This window comes from Salmo salar, chromosome ssa13, assembly GCF_905237065.1.
Source record: "Salmo salar chromosome ssa13, Ssal_v3.1, whole genome shotgun sequence".
Lineage (NCBI taxonomy): Eukaryota > Metazoa > Chordata > Actinopteri > Salmoniformes > Salmonidae > Salmo > Salmo salar.
The window spans coordinates 42,207,351-42,225,569 of NC_059454.1; the positions used below are offsets into that span (position 1 = coordinate 42,207,351).

The 18,219-nt window shown below is 42.5% G+C and overlaps 1 protein-coding gene across 7 annotated transcripts in view; it reads left to right on the forward strand.

Moving 5' to 3' along the window:
* The first annotated feature begins 1,695 nt into the window (after positions 1-1,695).
* Positions 1,696-18,219, forward strand: part of arhgef25a (Rho guanine nucleotide exchange factor (GEF) 25a) — a 145,842-nt gene continuing 129,318 nt past the window's right edge. For 4 of the 7 annotated variants that reach the window (XM_045693294.1, XM_045693295.1, XM_045693297.1 and 1 more), the window contains exons 1-2: positions 1,696-3,092; positions 17,353-17,515. In XM_045693294.1, coding sequence (XP_045549250.1) covers positions 2,997-3,092; positions 17,353-17,515 — 259 coding nt within the window. In that variant the 5' untranslated portion in view covers positions 1,696-2,996. The remainder of the gene's footprint in view (positions 3,093-17,352; positions 17,516-18,219) is intronic. The other 3 variants (XM_045693292.1, XM_045693293.1, XM_045693296.1) reach the window with 1 other exon arrangement.

The following is an 18,219-nucleotide window of genomic DNA, read 5'->3' on the forward strand; positions in this document are numbered from 1 at the left end:
GCTCAGTTTCAGGGTCTTGGCAATCTTCTTATAGCCCAGGCCATCTTTATGTAGAGCAACAATTCTTTTTTTCAGATCCTCAGAGAGTTCTTTGCCATGAGGTGCCATGTTGAACTTCCAGTGACCAGTCAGTATGAGGGAGTGTGAGAGCGATGACACCAAATTTAACACACCTGCTCCCCATTCACACCTGAGACCTTGTAACACTAACGAGTCACATGACACCGGGGAGGGAAAATTGATAATTGGGCGCAATTTGGACATTTTCACTTAGGGGTGTATTCACTTTTGTTGCCAGCGGTTTAGACATTAATGGCTGTGTGTTGAGTTATTTTGAGGGGACAGCAAATTTACACTGTTTTATACAAGCTGTACACTCACTACTTTACATTGTAGCAAAGTGTCATTTCTTCAGTGTTGTCACATGAAAAGATATACTCAAATATTTACAAAAATGTGAGGGGTGTACTGACTTTTGTGATATACTGTATATAGACAATAAGACACACATTAACCCTTGTGTGGTGTTCATGTTTTTGTTATTCACCCAATGTTCGCTGGTCTGATGAACCCACAACATTATTGGGTTTTTAAAACAATACAGCCATAACAACTTATAGAAAAATACTTAATACTTAATACATAGATGTTGACTTACAGTTTGGACACACCTACTCATTTCAGAGTTTTTCTTTATTTTTACTATTTTCTACATTGTAGAATAATAGTGAATGCATCAACACTACGAAATAACACATATGGAATCATGTAGTAACCAGAAAAGTGTTAAACAAATCAAATTACAAGTTATATTTCAGATTCTTCAAAATAGCCACTCTTTGCCTTGATGATGGCTTTGCACACTCTTGGCATTCTCTCAACCAGCTTCGTGAGGTAGTCACCTGGAATGCATTTCAATTAACAGGCAGAGGCACCATGCCCATAGGGGGCCAGATTTTTTAAATAACATTATTCATTTATTTTCTCTGTAATGCTACTAGCCACTTGATAATGTTATGAAGTTCCCAATCTCCCAACCTCATAACTGTCTACCAAGACGCTATCCTCATATATTTGTGCTCCCTCAGATGTTTGGGGGACATGACGTCCCTGTGTGCAGGACTAGAGAAATGCGTACTAATGCTCTGGCACATGGACAAGAGCTTGTTGTTGTTGCATTGTCCAAAAGGAACCTGCAAGTAAGCATTTTGTTGGACGGTGTGTTCCGTGTGTATCCTGCACATACGACTAATAAAACTTGAAACTGGGCCGTTTCCATCACACCCAGTGGGTCTCAATCTACCGTAAATACACCGTCACCAAGCACTTATCAGCCAATCTCTCACTGCAGAATAGCAACAACACTAGGCTACTGCTTCTCCCTGCCTGTGAATCACTTATCTGAGAACACATCTGGGGTTGACTAAGTACTTGAGTGTGTGTGTGTGTGCGTGTGTGCGTGTGCGCGTGTGCGTGTGTGCGCGTGTGTGTGTGTGCGTGCAGTCTGCAGAGTGAGTCCACTGTTACTGTATAATCAGTGACTGCGTAATCTAAATGGAGGCGCCCTGCACTGAGGGGCAGTGTGCTGCAGTCCTTATTTGGGCCTGTCCTGACCCTTTACAGTTCACCCAAACCATGTGTCACACCCTCAGACAAGGGGAGAGATAAAGAGAGAGAGGGACAGAGGGACAAAGAGAAGGGCTGTTAGACTGTCAGGAGCAGTAGAGAAACTGAGAGAAGAGAGGAAGGGGAGAAAGCTTGAGGAAACGAGGGATTGAAGTAGTTAGGGGAAGTGGGGAACTCTAGGAAGTGGGGTGGACGAAGGCAATGATGAGAGAAGAGAGATAGATGGAAAGAGGGAGGAGAGGTTTGGGGATGGGGAGGTGATCATGGATAGCCAATGACAACAAGGCAGGAGAACGTTGAGGTAAAAGAAGAAAAGAAGGAAAAGGGAAGAGAAGATAAAGAGAGAATGCCTCAGGGCAGTACATCTCAGCGTGGATCTAACACAACACTCCCTGTCTACTGAATGAACCAGAGGAGGAAGAGGGAAAGAGAGATTTACTGGACAGAATAAAAGAAAGGGGGATCCGGTGGTCAGAGAAGAAGAGAGAGGGATCTACTGAACAGAGGAGAAAGCCACTTGGGAGAGGAAAAGAGGAAGGGATCCATTTGGCAAAGGAAAAGAGAGAGAGAGAGAGAGAGACAGAGAGAGAGTGAGAGGGATCTACTGAACAGAGGAAAAAAAGGGAAGGATGGTATTTTCATCCAGAGGGAACCCTGTATAGAGGGGACTAGGTGACCTGAAGAAGAGACACTGTGAGCCACCACCTGTGTGTGTGTACTTTGTGGGTGTGTGTGCGCTTGTGTACTGTGTGTGTATGTGTGTTTGTGTGTGTGAGGACAGGACTGCGCTCATCCCAGCAAGCCTGGGCACACTCTTAGTCCCAGGCAGCGTGTGTTTTTGTGTGTGTGTGTGTGAGTGTTCCAGCCAGGCACGCTCCAGACAACAACATGTTCTCCTATTCAAAATGTAATTGTTTATGTGTATGAGAGTTCCTGTGACTCACGCTCAGTGTGTGTAGGTGAGTGTGTGGTATGTGTGTCTGAGTGAGTGTGATTATTGTTTGTGGGTGTCTGTGTGTGTGTACTGTGTGTGTTCATAGTGTGTGATTGTGTGTGTGTGTGAGTTCCTGTGGCTCAGACCAGGCCAGGACGAGACAAGGCAGCGGCTCTAAACTCTGGCACCGTGCTTTGTAGGAGGAGAGGTGAAGGAGAGAACAGAAAGAGAGAAGGAACAGTGTAGAGGAGGGGGAGAGAAACAGGGAGAGAAGGAGTGACACACTGTGGAGGAAAGGAGGAGGAGGAAAAACTGTGGTGAACTGAGGAAAGGAAGAACGGCAACAACAAACAGAGGGAGGACTTACAGGAGGAGAAAGTGAGAAAGGAAGAAGGAGAGAGAGCGAAGTAGAAAAGGATAGGTTTTTGAGGGAAGAATGAAGGCACTTCAGAAGAACCAGGGGCGGACAGACCAGATGCTGGGTGCTATGGCTGACATGCTGACTTCCTTGGCATTGCCCAATCAACAGTGGGTGAGTTAAACGTCACGTTTTGGTTGGTGGCAGTGTTGTTAATTGGTGTTGTTTTATTGGGTTGCGATATTCTCTTCACATTCAGCACTTCTTTGGTGCATCGTAGAGATAGGCTAGAATAGAAATGGATTGTAGTCCAGAAATGTGTATTGTAGTCCAGAAATGTGTGTTGTAGTCCAGAAATGTGTGTTGTAGGCCAGTGCAATTATAACAGGTTATTTGTTTCTTATGATTTTGGAAATGTCTGTTGTTGTAGATTAAAATGACTAAATAGGTCATTCAAGTTAATCAAAGACAGTAAAGTTAATGACCTAACTGATTTCATATCAGGAACATAAAACCCTGTTCATATGTGTGAAAGGAGACAATAGTGCAGGCTTTATTTTTAGCAATACTAGAGCCTTTGAAGTGTCCAGAGTTTCCAGTACCCTATTGGCATGACCCTTAACCCTCGTCTGTTATAGAGATTAGGTCAGACAACATCAGATGGACTGTTTACAATGCAAACACATTCCACAGATGAGATTGTGTGTGTGTATGTGTGTGTGTGTGTGCGCGCGTGTGTGTGTGTGTGTGTGCGCATATTAGCATGACCCTTAACCCTCATCTATTATAGACAATAGGTCAGACACTCTTCAGATGGACTGTTAACAAACACGTTCCACAGATGAGAGAGAGCGTTTGTGTGAGTGAGTGTGTGTGTGTGTGTTTGTGTAACCCATTCTAATCCGATCAGTCAGTGACATCAATAACATTCTCAACAGGACTTTAAACACATGTCTTGATAGCTTGACTCTTAAGGATAACTCTTGCTTAAGGCAAGTCACACAAACAGACGGGAAATAAGTACCGAAAGGAATATAAAAGGGACAGAGAAAGACAGAGAGGGAGGGAGTGATAAATAAAGAGTGGGAGAGAGAGTTCAAAAGTGAGAGACAGCGAGAGAAAGAGCGATGGAAAGAGAGAAAGAAAGACTAACAGAGATAGACATGGTAATATATATATATATATTAATATATATAGAGAGAGAGAGAGAGAGAGAGAGCAAATGGGATACGTGAGAGTGTGTGTGTGTGCCTGGTGGTCTCTCTTCGGTGGTTGGGAGGAATCTTGGATGTGTCTCAGACACAGGAATTGGAGTAGTACTGATTAAGACATCTCCCCTTAAATAAACTCATGAGAGCCTAACTAACGCTTCCCTTCATCTTTCTCTCTGTCTCTCTCTCTCTTACCCTCCCTCGCTGTCTCACCCTCCCTTCCTCACTCCTTCTCTCTCCCCCTCCCTCTCTCTCTCCCCCTCTATATTTCTCTCTCCCACTCTACCTCCCTCCCCCTCTCTCCCCCTCTCTCTCTGACACCATCTACCAAGATGATTGTTTTATAAACACACATCTGCTGTAGGTCTTTACATAGAAACCAGTCAGATGCTAAATGAAATCAAAAACGGTGTGTTACAGTGCAGTATCAGACACGCTAGAAGATTCCAAGCTCAGGAGCTCATTAGAAGTTCAGAGTTCCCAGCATTGAGAATCAACTAACCCAGCTAACAATTCTAGGGAGAGAGAACGTTTTTGTAATGTTTCCCATAATGTTCTCCTAATGTTTGAGTGTCCAGTTCTCCGTTAGTTATGGGAAGATTCTATCTATGCTAGCAAAATCCTTATAACCTTTTTTGCATGTTTTGTCGTTAGTGTTAGCAGAACATTCCCTTAATGTCAAGCGGAACTTATCAAGAAAGTGGCTACAATGTTCTCAGAATAAACAACATTAATGTTCTAGATGCGTTTTATGGGACGTTGCAAGAAATCAAATCAAATCTTATTCGTCACATGCTATGTAAACAGTGAAATGCGTTCTTATGTGCCCTTCCCAACAATGCAGAGATATATAATAGAGAAATAATTGAAAAGTAATAACACGTAATAATAAAAGTAATATTGAATACTTAATGAGTACTAATAACTTGGCTATATACATGGGGTACCAGTACCAAGTTGATGTGCAGAGGTATGAGGTAATTGAGGTAGCCTAGATATACTATATGGGCCCGATCCCCACTTAAGAATTTATGCCCTTCTTACAAATGCCGTTATATGCACTTCTCAGTACTCGGCATTCAGACATACCTTTTTCAGTCGCATAACGCGCTCTGCAGGTGTGGCTACTTTGCGCGCTCTGAATAAATGTAATTCAGTACATTTATCTTAACCCATCCCTTTAAATAAGGTGTACCTTTAATTTGAAGTTTGTTGACAGACTCAATAGATTACATTGAGAGAACGGGGTCAGAATATAGCGATCAATGACAGAATGCCATCTATGCATATTAGTTTCCGTTTCAGCACCAACTGGTAGATTGAAAAATAATCTGATTTTTAGGGTTAGAAAAGTAGGAATGAATAAAAAATGCAAAAAAACAGTTTGGAGAGCCTTTACACACTAAATATTGATGAATATAAAATACACTGGTTTGATTCATCCTGAAAGTTGTCATATTCAAGTTCAATCCATAAAACATTGGAAGGTGGAAAAAAAGTGTTCAATAGGGGTTGAACTATAGTCCTAGAAATCTACTCTATTTCTCACTAATCATGGAACTGTATGACAATGATCCAGTCGTCGTGAACCGTGCTCCAGGCTCCAGTTTTAACCTGCTACGTGCGGTCTGAGTTCCATAATGATAGGCTACATGCCCCAAATTATTACACAACCTTAGCCTAATGTGATCCACTATTGCTACCGACCCTCAGGAACAATTTACATGAATGTGACAGAGGAAAGAAAGATCAACGGAATGGAATGAAGCTAAAATAAATCTATGTCGGCATTACTGACGTGGATCTGGATAGTGGCTAATATTTAACATGATACAGATTAGAAAATAAAACGTAGATAAGCCCAGGCATATAATCAAAACATTATAAATCGCACGCATCAACTCGTCAGGGCGAGCCCTACTGAAGCCAATAGTTTGGGTCTCCACATTTCATCCACGCAGATTATGATAACTTTATATCCTATTTCACTGTGGAAGGAAAAATCAACTTCAACAATTGCTATGTGTATTTACAATCCCCTTCTCCAAACGGATTACTTATTTATCTAGCTCTTATCAATGTATAAATTACAGTTCCTGGAGAATGCTGTTAATTCTCTTTGGGAAAACATTTAATTGATGGATTTTTGAAAAGTTTAAACTCATTTACTGCATTTCTATACAAAGCAAAAATGACCCCAGCCATTATCACCTTGGCTGCTGCAGGTTAATTCACCTCAGTCGATCTACAAGTACATGGCCTATTAGCTATACAGTTGTAATGTTATACCCCTGAAAGGGGGGAAATATGAGAAATGATTCACACTGACACGTAGCATCAGTGACTGTGCAGTCAGTTCTAATGACGAGTTGCATAAAGTCATCGGCTCTTTGCATAGATCTCGTTTTCTCAAATGACATAGCGTTCACATTTGTATTCCTAGGCATTACTAATCAAGATCCACACAAACAGACATCAATGGAGCACACAGAGGGTCATATCACATTCACATTCATTGTTAGAATATTACTCACCATTCTGTATGAATATCAGTGATGTTTTGGTAAAAAAAAGAAGAGGGTAATGAGTAAACTAAACTCCAGATAAGATAATGTCACGTCCTGACCAATATTTAGGTATTATTTCTATTATATTTGGTCAGGACGTGGCAGAGGTATATTTGTTTTGTATTATGGGGTTTTGTGTGTGGTGTAGTGGGGTGTATTAGTTTGGTATAGGTTCTAGGTTTGTTTTTCTATGTGTAGTTTTGGGTGCTGGACTCTCAATTGGAGGCAGGTGTTTCTAGTTGCCTCTGATTGGGAGTCCCATAAGTAGGTGTGTGTTTGTTTGGTTTTGGTGGGTAGTTCTGTAACGGCTGTCTTCTGTAAAAATGGACCAAGGCGCAGCAGGTATGTGAATACTCATCTTTAATTAAAATAAAGGAGTAGAGCATCCACTTAACAATTCAAACAATATATAAGACAGGAACAGTTTTGCAGGCACACAACACGCAGTGCAAAAACAACTACCCACAAAACCAAGTGACAAACATACTCCTACATATATGACTCCCAATCAGGAACAACGATCCCCAGCTGTTCCTGATCAGGAGTCACAAGACCAACACAGAACAATCACACACACAAGACTGCCACGTCCTGACCCCAAAACTACAACAACAGCTCCATCTGCTGGTCAGGACGTGACAGTACCGTGTGTGTGATTGTTCTGTGTTGGTCTTGTGACTCCTGATCAGGAACAGCTGGGGATCGTTGTTCCTGATTGGGAGTCATATATGTAGGAGTATGTTTGTCACTTGGTTTTGTGGGTAGTTGTTTTTGCACTGCGTGTTGTGTGCCTGCAAAACTGTTCCTGTCTTATATATTGTTTGAATTGTTAAGTGGATGCTCTACTCCTTTATTTTAATTAAAGATGAGTATTCACATACCTGCTGCGCCTTGGTCCATTTTTACAGAAGACAGCCGTTACAGATGAACAACCACCGATGTAACCTATTACAATTTTAGAAGTGTATTGTTTCCATTTTGATTCCATTTTAATGTAGGACTATAAGGAAAGATAGGCCATGTGGAGATGCTCATATTGAAACACATCTTATTAAGTTGTTTGATAAGATTAGTACAGATTTTCTCAGGGGACCCCACATGGGGCCTCGACACCAAGTTTGGTAACCCCTGTACTAACCTCTCTCTGCTTGCTTCCACTCTCTCTCCCTGTCTCCTCTGCTTCCTCCTGCATGCATTGCAGCCTACCTCCGTCTCACCACTGAGCACCATATCACTGTCTGTCTCAGTAGCCTACTCTGTGTAAAGCTCTCTGTTGAAGCTCGCATCTGCTACAAGACCATGGTGCTTGCCTACGGAGCTGTGAGGGGAACGGCACCTCCGTACCTTCAGGCTCTGATCAGTCCCTACACCCAAACAAGGGCACTGCATTCATCCACCTCTGGCCTGCTGGCCCCCCTACCTCTGCGGAAACACAGTTCCCGCTCAGCCCAGTCAAAACTGTTCGCTGCTCTGGCACCCCAATGGTGGAACAAGCTCCCTCACGATGCCAGGACAGCGGAGTCAATCACCACCTTCCCGGAGACACCTGACACCCCACCTCTTTAAGGAATACCTGGGATAGGATAAAGTAATCCTTCTAACCCCCCCCCAAAAGATATAGATGTACTATTGTAAAGTGGTTGTTCCACTGGATATCATAAGGTGAATGCACCAATTTGTAAGTCGCTCTGGATAAGAGCGTCTGCTAAATGACGTAAATGTAAATGTAAAGCAAAGTTATTATGAGCCAATTTTTTTTGCTCTGGCTGAGGTAGGCTCCATTTAACGTTAGCTTCTTACTTCCTCCTTCTAGCTGGCTAAGTAATACTAGCCAATGTTACTGCAATAGAAGTCTCTGCTGGCAGCTAGCCACCTGATGGACTGATGTTTATAGTAGCTGTGCACTCATTCTCAGAGAGTATGTTTTTGTTTGATTGGGGATGTCTGTAAACACATCCGGAGCTGTGGGATGGTTTTAAAATTGCCTTTGTCCCGCATCTCGCAAACACACTGTCAGCAACGTTGCCCATTTGAGTTGAATCCGAGCTGGTATAGAGGTCCTGGATGGCAGGGAGCTTGGCCCCAGTGATGTACTGGGCCATACGCACTACCCTCTGTAGTGCCTTGCGGTCCGATGTTAAGCAGTTGCCATACCAAGCAGTGGTGAAGCCAGTCAAGATGCTCTCAATGCTCTAACCTTTAGCTCAGTGTGGATGTTGCCTGTAATCCATGGCTTCTGGTTGGGATATGTACGTACAGTCACTGTGGTGGCAACGTCGTCGATGAACTTATGGAGGGGCGGCAGGTAGCCTAGTGGTTAGAGTGTTGGACCAGTAACCGAAAGGTTGCTGAATTGAATCCCCGAGCTGACAAGGTAAAAATCTGTTGTTCTGCCACTGAGCAAGGCAGTTAACCCACTGTTCCCCGGGCGCCGAGACATGGATGTCGATTAAGGCAGCCCCCCGCACCGCTCTGATTCAGAGGGGTTAGGTTAAATGCGGAAGACATATTTCAGTTGAAGGCATTCAGTTGTACAACTGACTAGATATCCCCCTTTCCCTATTAATGAAGCCGGTGACTGATGTGGTAAACTCCTCAATGCCATCGGATGAATCCTGAAATATATTCCAGTCTGTGCTAGTGAAACAGTCCTGTAGTTTAGCATCCTCTTCATCGGACCACTTCCGTATTGATCGCGTCACTGGTACTTCCTGTGTGACAGGTGACATGATCACCGGTCACCAGGAGCCCCGCCTCTGAATTAGCATTTTCTTGTTTGCTTATGGCCCTATACAGCTCATTGAGTGCGGTCTTAGTGCCAGCATCAGTTTGTGGTGGTAAATAGACAGCTATGAAAAATATAGATGAAAACTCTCTTGGTAAATAGTATGGTCTACAGCTTATCAGGTATTCTAACTCAGGCGAGCAGAACCTCGAGACTTCCTTAATATTAGGGATCACGCACCAGCTGTTGTTGTCATGCCCTGATCTGTTTCACCTGTTCCTGTGATTGTCTCCACCCCCTCCAGGTGTTGCTTATTTTCCAAGTGTATTTATCCCTGTGTTTCCTGTCTCTCTGTGTCAGTTCATCTTGTATGTTTAATCAAGTCAACCAGTGTGTTTTTCCCGTACTCCTTTTGCTATTCTCCTTTTTCTAGTCCTTCCGGTTTTGACCTTTGTTTCTGGACTCTGTACCCGCCTGCCTGACCATCCTGCCTGCCTTGACCACGAGCCTGTCTGCCACTCTGTACCTCCTGGACTCTGATCTGGTTTTGACCTTTTTGCCTGTCCACAACCATTCTCTTGCCTACTCCTTTTGGATTATTAAACATTGTAAGACTCCAACCATCTGCCTCCTGTGTCTGCATCTGGGTCTCGCCTTGTGCCTTGATAGTTGTTATCAAAGAGACACACACCTCCCCCATTGAGCTTACCCGAGGCTGCAGATCGATCCTGCCGATGTATAGAAAAACCAGCTAGAAAACCAGCTATTTACTCACCGATGTAGTTTTGTCAGGATGCTTGCACGTCGGCCTCTCTTACGCCATCTCCTCCTTTTCCGACTTTCGGGATTGGGACCTGGTCCGGGGTCAGCAGTATGTCCTGCGCCGTCGACTCGTTGGAGTAGGAATCTTCATCCAAATTGAGGTTGATGATTGCTGTTCTGATGTCCAAAAGACCTTTTCGGTCATAGGAAACGATGGTGGAAACAGATCAGCGCAAAAAAACACACAAAAGTATCCGAATTCGTCAGGAGCGCGTAAAATGGCAGCTTTCCATTGCATTGCCATTCTAGTGTTTTCGTTGGAAGAACATTTATGTGTCCAGTTTTCTGAGGGTTAGGACAATATTCCATCAACGTCATATCGAACATACACAGAAAACGGTTGCCATGTTGTCAGAATGTAAGATATTAAGGTTCTAGACACGTTTCATGGGAACGTAGTGAGAACATTCCTGTGTCCAGTTTTTGGAGAATATTGTCTGTTGGCAAGGGATATACACACACACACAGTGTGCTTTTAACATAGTGTCTTCAACTTACATATTTAACACACGTGATTACATTGTTCATGTTCATTTATACAGTGATTATTATTCAAAAAAAAATTATAAAAATTTACAATGATGGCCTACCCTGGCCAAACCCAGACGACGCTGGGCCAATTGTGCGCCGCCCTATGGGACCAATCACAGCCATATGTGATTCAGCCTGGATTCAAACCAGGGACTGTAGTGACGCCTCTTGCACTGAGATGCAGTGCCTTAGACCGCTGCACCACTCAGGAGCATTTACTCAACTAGGATTTGAACTCACAACCTTCTGGTTCACAGCATTCAGATCTTCCTGCTATGCCACCACGTATGTGTCAGTTATCAGGGAATTTGAATATTCTCTCATCATTGATTTTATTTACTTAATTCAACAGTTTACGGTCTTTCTTTATAGTTGTCTAATGTTGGTGGGGGAAATTAACCTGTTTTAATTTTACTCCTGAATCACTATGATCAATAAAAGTTTTTTTAATTGTACTTTTAACAGAGCTGAGATTCCCTTGAAAGGCAATTCACCCTATTGATTACACATATCAAGTAGTTTCAGATCTACATAAGTGCCTAGGGAGGAGGGGTTAGGCTTTCTTCTGGCCAGGGCCTAACTATACTGGCCCGATAAGCACATGCCCTAGAAATATCTCTTATCGGGACTGTGGTTAGGGTGTTCATCATTGATGCTGGTGCTCTGAGTCCAAGATGTGCAAGGGCACTATTCTCAGATTCTCAGCAATATGTGTTAATGTCATTACTTGGCAACAGATACAACTGTATTGTTTGCATTTTAATTGCATTTTAATGTAGTACTACAATGAAAGATAGGCCATGTGGCGATGTTCATATTTGTCACGTTTGTGTGTAGGAACGGACCAAGGTGCAGCGTGAATATCGTTCCACATATTTTATTTTAACGTGAAACTATGCAAGACAAACAACATACAATAATAAAACTAGAATAAACCCCCCCAGTCACGCCCTGACCTACTCTACCATAGAAAATAAGAGCTCTCTATGGTCAGGACGTGACAATATTGAAACATATCTTATTTTTTAAAGTTCCCAACTTGTTTGATTTTTGTCCGATTTTCTCATTGAAAGATGGGAATCGGTAGAAAGAATTCGAGATAGCTGAGAATCTTTTTGAAATCCACAGCACATATTGCCATGTGGAACAAACGTGTCTCTGATAAGGAATCACATCAGCTCTGGAGCATTTCTGTCTTTTACATTCCTCATTTGTTGCGGAAACATGGCCCAGGCGGAAGTGTTGCTTCTGATGGAAATCTACCCAGAACATGGTTGCCATATTCTCAGAATATCAGAAATGTGTATATTTACAGTAGCATGTCTGAACTGTCTCACATTTGCCATTTAAGCAATGATTATGCCAGTTATACCAAAACCATACACAACAAAGAGTTTCAACTCCAAGTTTTAATGTGGACAAAATAGACAAATTGCAACAGAATCACTTGGGACCAGTGTTGGGGTAATAATTACTTACAGTACTTTTATGAGTAAATATATGAACATAATATTGTAATATTATTACAGTTACTTTTTCAAGTAACCCATATATTACTTTCAGAAGCATATCTCTACTGGCATGTTATATATACAATACCAGTCAAAAGTTTGGACACGCCTACTCATTTCAAGGTTTGTCTTTTTTTTAAACTATTTTCTACATTGTAGAATAATAGTGAAGACATTAAAACTATGAAATAACACATACGGAATCATGTAGTAACCAAAAAAACGAATCAAAATATATTTTATAGTTGAGGACAACAACCTCTCCCTCAATCTAAGCAAGACAAAGGACCTGATCGTGGACTATAGGAGAAGGAGGGCTGAACACTCCCCCATTAACATCGACGGGACTGAAGTGGAGCGGGCCGAGAGTTTCAAGTTCCTTGGTGTCCACATCACCAACAAACTATCATGATCCAAACACACCAAGACAGTTGTGAAGAGGGTACGACAACACGTTTTCCCACTCAGGTGACTGAAAAGATTTGGCATGGGTCGCTAGATCCTCAAAAAGTTCTACACCTGCACCATCGAGAGCATCCTGACCGGTTGCATCACCGCCTGGTATGGCAACTGCTTGGCATCTGACCAGAAGGCGCTACAGAGAGTAGTGCGTACCGCCCCCCCCCCACACACACTTTAGTTTATTTCGTAAATATTTTCTTAACTCTATTTCTTGAACTGCATTGTTGGTTAAGGGCTTGTAAGTAAGCATTTCACTTTAAGGTCTACACCTGTTCTATTTGGCGCATGTGACAAATAAAATTTGATTTGATTTTGATGGATTATTCTCCCAACCCACAGAACACTGGACACATGAATGTCCTTGCAACTTTCTCATTGAATGTTTCTAAGAATGTTAATTATGTATATTCTGAGAACATGGCAACCATATTCTGTATATGTTTGGTGGGACGTTGATGGAATATGCTCCTAAGGCACAGAAAACTGGACACATTAATGTTTTTGGCATGTTCCCATGACACTTGTCTAGAACATTAAATACATATGTTTTGAGAACATGGCAACTATGTTCTGCGTATGTCTGGTGGGACGTTAATATGATTTTCTCCTAACCCACAGAAACCAGGAGACATGAATGTTCTTGCAACGTTCCATGATACTTTTCTAGAACAGTGGTTCCCAAACTTTCTACAGTCCCGTACCCCTTCAAACATTCAACCTCCAGCTGTGTACCCCCTCTAGCACCAGGGTCATCGCAATCTCAGATGTTGCTTTTTGCCATCATTGTAAGCCTGCCACACACACACTATATGAAACATTTATTAAACATAAGAATGAGTGAGTTATTGTCACAACCCGGCTCGTGGCAAGTGACAAAGAGCTCTTATAGGACCAGGGCACAAATAATAATATAATAATAATCAATAATTTTGCTCCTTATTTAACCATCTTACATATAAAACCTTATTTGTTCATCGAAAATTGTGAATAACTCACCACAGGTTAATGAGAAGGGTGTGCTTGAAAGGATGCACATAACTCTGCAATGTTGACTTGTATTGGAGAGAGTCTCAGTCTTAAATAATCTTCCACACACAGTCTGTGCTGGTATTTAGTTTTCATGCTAGTGAGGGCCGAGAATTCACTCTTACATAGGTACGTGGTTGCAAAGGGCATCAGTGTCTTAACAGCACGACTTACCAAGGCAGGCTACTCTGAGCACAGCCAAATCCAGAAATCTGGCAGTGGCATCTGATTAAATTACATTTTCACAGAACTGCTTGTTGCAATTTCGATGAGGCTCTCTTGTTCAGATATCAGTAAGTGGACTGGAGGCAGGGCATGAAAGGGATAACAAATCCAGTTGTTTGTGTCATCCGATTCGGGAAAGTACCTGCGTAATTGCGCTCCCAACTTACTCAGGTGCTTTGCTATATCACATTTAACATTGTCCGCAAGCTTGAGTTCATTTGCACACAAAAAATCATACAATGATGGAAAGACTTGTGTGTTGTCCTTGTTAATGCAGACAGAGAAGAGCTCCAACTTTTTAATCATAGCCTCAATTCTGTCCAGCACATTGAATATAGTTGCGGAGAGTCCCTGTTATCCTAGATTCAGATCATTCAGGTGAGAAAAAACCTCACCCAGATAGGTCAGTCGTGTGAAAAACTCATTATCATGCAAACGGTCAGACAAGTGAAAATGATGGTCAGTAAAGAAAACTTTAAGCTCATCTCTCAATTCAAAAAAACGTGTCAATACTTTGCCCCTTGACAACCAGCGCACTTCTGTATGTTGTAAAAGTGTTACATGGTCGCTGCCCATGTCATTGCATAGTGTGGAAAATACACAAGAGTTCAGGGGCCTTGCTTTAACAAAGTTAACCATTTTCATTGTAGTGTCCAAAACGTCTTTCAGGCTGTCAGGCATTCTCTTGGCAGCAAGAGCCTCTCGGTGGATGCTGCAGTGTACCCAAGTGGCGTCGGGAGCAACTGCTTGCACACTTGTTACCACTCCACTATGTCTCCCGGTCATGGCTTTTGCTCCATCAGTACAGATACCAACACATCTTGACCACCAAAGTCCATTTGATGTCACAAAGCTGTCCAGTACTTTAAAAATATCCCCTCATGTTGTCCTGGTTTTCAGAAGAGGATGTCTTCCTTAATTGACTCCCCATAAACTTAACGGACATATACCAGGAGCTGTGCCAGGCCCACCACGTCTGTTGACACATCCAGCTGTAACGCATATAATTCACCGGCTTGTATGCAAAGCAGTAATTGTTTCAAAACATCTCCTGCCATGTCACTGATGCGTCGTGAAACAGTGTTGTTTGATGAAGGCATTGTCCCAGCCATATCCGCGGCAGCAGGAAGAATTAAGTCCTCCACAATAGTATGGGGCTTGCCTGTCCTAGCCACTCGGTAGCTCACCATATAAGACGCTTCTAGCTCCTTCTTATTAATGGTATCTATTGCTTTTATATATATCTTCCTACTCGAAGGTCATCTTAATTCTCTTATTTTTCAAATTGGTTTCTAAATGTCTGTGCAAGGTTTCATCGAGTTGTGAGATAGTACTTTTGCACATATGACACACTGTGGCTGAGGAAAGACACTACTCCCAATATATAAGTGAACCCCAAATCAATGTAGTTTTCTGTAGTTCTGTGTTTTCCCGGGTAAGTGGGCAGTAGCTCTTCGGCTGCATCAGATTCACAACTGTCAGTGTCCATGCTAGCTGTGTTAATAACAAATGTAGAATTACTGATGCTAGCATTGGATGTGCTCGTGGAAGCAGAACAACTTGTGTTGTCGACAGGTGAAGGTGTAGTACTGCTGGTAGTAGCAGTACTACCAGTAGAGCTGGTATGTGTCTCTATGGACGTGGGCCTTACTTTTTTTTAACCATTTATCAATTTTCAAGCAAACAGAATGAGCAGCAGCTACGTTTGGCTACATACGGACCGTTAGTGGAATTCCCGCGAGAGAGTAACGGTTAATGTGATTGGATGTTAATTATTTGACTAGGCCACCTGTATTTGACATTGTGTTGTTATTTCGCTGAACACTATATGGTTTAAGGCTGCTCAGGCAAGAAAAATACCTCACCCAAATGTATAGCCCCGTTGGGAAAAATAAATGGACTGTTTGAAAATGTGAAGATATATATTTTTTTATCACATTGTTATTCGCCATACCTCCGACGGCATTGCGCGTACCCCTGGGGGTATGCGCAATACCTGGTCTAGAACATTAATATCTTAGGTTCTGAGAACATGCTAACCACGTTCTGGGTATGTTCTATTTGACATTATGAAAATGGCCTCTTGGAAACATTCATTACACATCACGGGAACATTCCTATGAAAACATTAGTAAATGACCTAATGAGACTCTCAAGAGAACATTCTCTAAAGTTGTGGGAACGTTTATTGTTAGCTGGGAAGGAAAAAGATTTGTTGAAGGTTTCAACTTTATTTTGAAAACCACAATCATTATCCACCTGCATACGCCCTCAAAGACCACCTAAGATTATGTTAACCGAATACCTTTAAAAGCCACTGTTTGCAGTTGATGTCATTTACTCCAATTAGCTACATTTGAACTAGATCTCTTCTTGATGAAGTAATTCCAGATATATTAACACGCTGAATGGAGTGGACACTTCTTTAAAGAGCTAGCTTTTTCCAACAGTTTTATCAAGTACTGTTTTATGAGGGTGGAAGTCCTGAAGTCCTGTAGTCTTGTGATGCTAACAAGATTGACATTTAGCAGGCTGAAATGAAAAGGAGATAGGAGCACATTGTGACTCCAATGCCATACATTTAATTACAACCAAGGTTCAGACAGCAGGCTACCTTCATCATATTGTAAGCAGGGACTGCAGAGACCAGTTGCTTCCTGTCTGAAAGCAAAGTGACTATCTATCTATTTAGATCAATTATTTCCTCCCCTGGAGATAGTACTAAAACCTAGAACATCAGTGATTATGATCTCTCTCTCTCTCTCTCTTCTCTTGCCTCTCTTCTCTTGTTCTATTCTCTCGGGTGTAGTGACTGACTGATTATGATCTCTCTCTCTTTTTCTCTCTTTTTCTCCTTCTCTGTCTCTCACCCCCTCGCTCTCTACCCCTCTTCCCTCTCCTCCTCTCTCCTCCTCTCTCTCTCTCTCTCTGAAGAGGAGTGATAATTCCCTGCTTTCCTCTCCATTATTGACCTTCAATCTACTTTGCCGGGAACAATAAGAATGAGCCTTAGCCTCCTGGCTTAGAAAATACTTTCCCCAGGTTCAAGGGTTGAATACTAAGGCTATGTGTTTTAATGCCCTATGTACAGTCTTACCATTGTTGATCATCAAGTGATAAACTTTTTATGTACATCTTGCAAAGAGCATTACAGTTCAGGATGGAATGCGGAGGATATGTGATTTCATGTTTTTTCTCATGATTATTTTCCAGCCTGGTCCCAGATCTGTTTGTGCTGTATAGCCAACTCCTATGATGGTTGTTACATTTTGACGTGACGAGGATCGTAGGAGATGGCTAGTTGTTGACTCTCCTTTAGGAGGGATCCTCCTGACCGTGTTTCTCTCTGTCCAGCCCGCAGAGAACAACGACGCAGCAACAGAGCCCCCGGTGAGCCAGGAGGAGAAGAAAGGTGCAGGAGGCCCACGACACTTGGACCCATCTGGGCTAGAGGACTGGGAGCAGGGTTCCCCCACACAAGACCACCTGGAGAGGAGAGGAGGAAGAAACAGAGCAGGTGAGACCTGAAACATCACACCTTTCTGTCCTCGTTTTGTTGAAATGTTTCTGTAAATAATTGTTTGGGTACCTAACTCTACTCCATTACCACCTTTTGCCTTGACGACCTGAAACAGTTCATCTGTCCATTGTCTACGACTGTCAGTCTGTATCCACACACAGAGTGTGTGTGTGTGTCCACAAACCCTCGCCTGCCAGTCTAAACAGGGCCTCACCTAACCTGTCTTGTTTGTCCCACCTGGAATATAAATAACCATGTTCTGGTCTGCTGCTTGTTCCAGTACCCATGATGGCAGGGTTTCAGGTGTCCTTTCAGTCATTAAAAAATAACTTGGTCAACCGCTCAATCACCTCATACATGACGCCTGGACTGTTGACAAATACTAGAATATTCTTAGGACTTCATTTCTACCACCCACTTGTCTTGAATGCACATCTTGTACTGCGTTCATGTGTGTTTACCCTCCATTACGTCCCTGCTTGTAGCCGTATGTGTTCAGCTGTACCTAAAATAGACACTTATCTGATCAGTCATGTGAGATAATATGAGCAGGTGTGTTATCAGATGGGAGTCACCGGAAGCTTCCTGAAGCTTGGTGGTTAGCAGGTAGTGAACCACCTCCCCGTATCTGCACTGTTAGCACTGATAGGATGATATAAGACCTTATCTGACCAATGGTAGGATCAGGGACCAGTTATCCC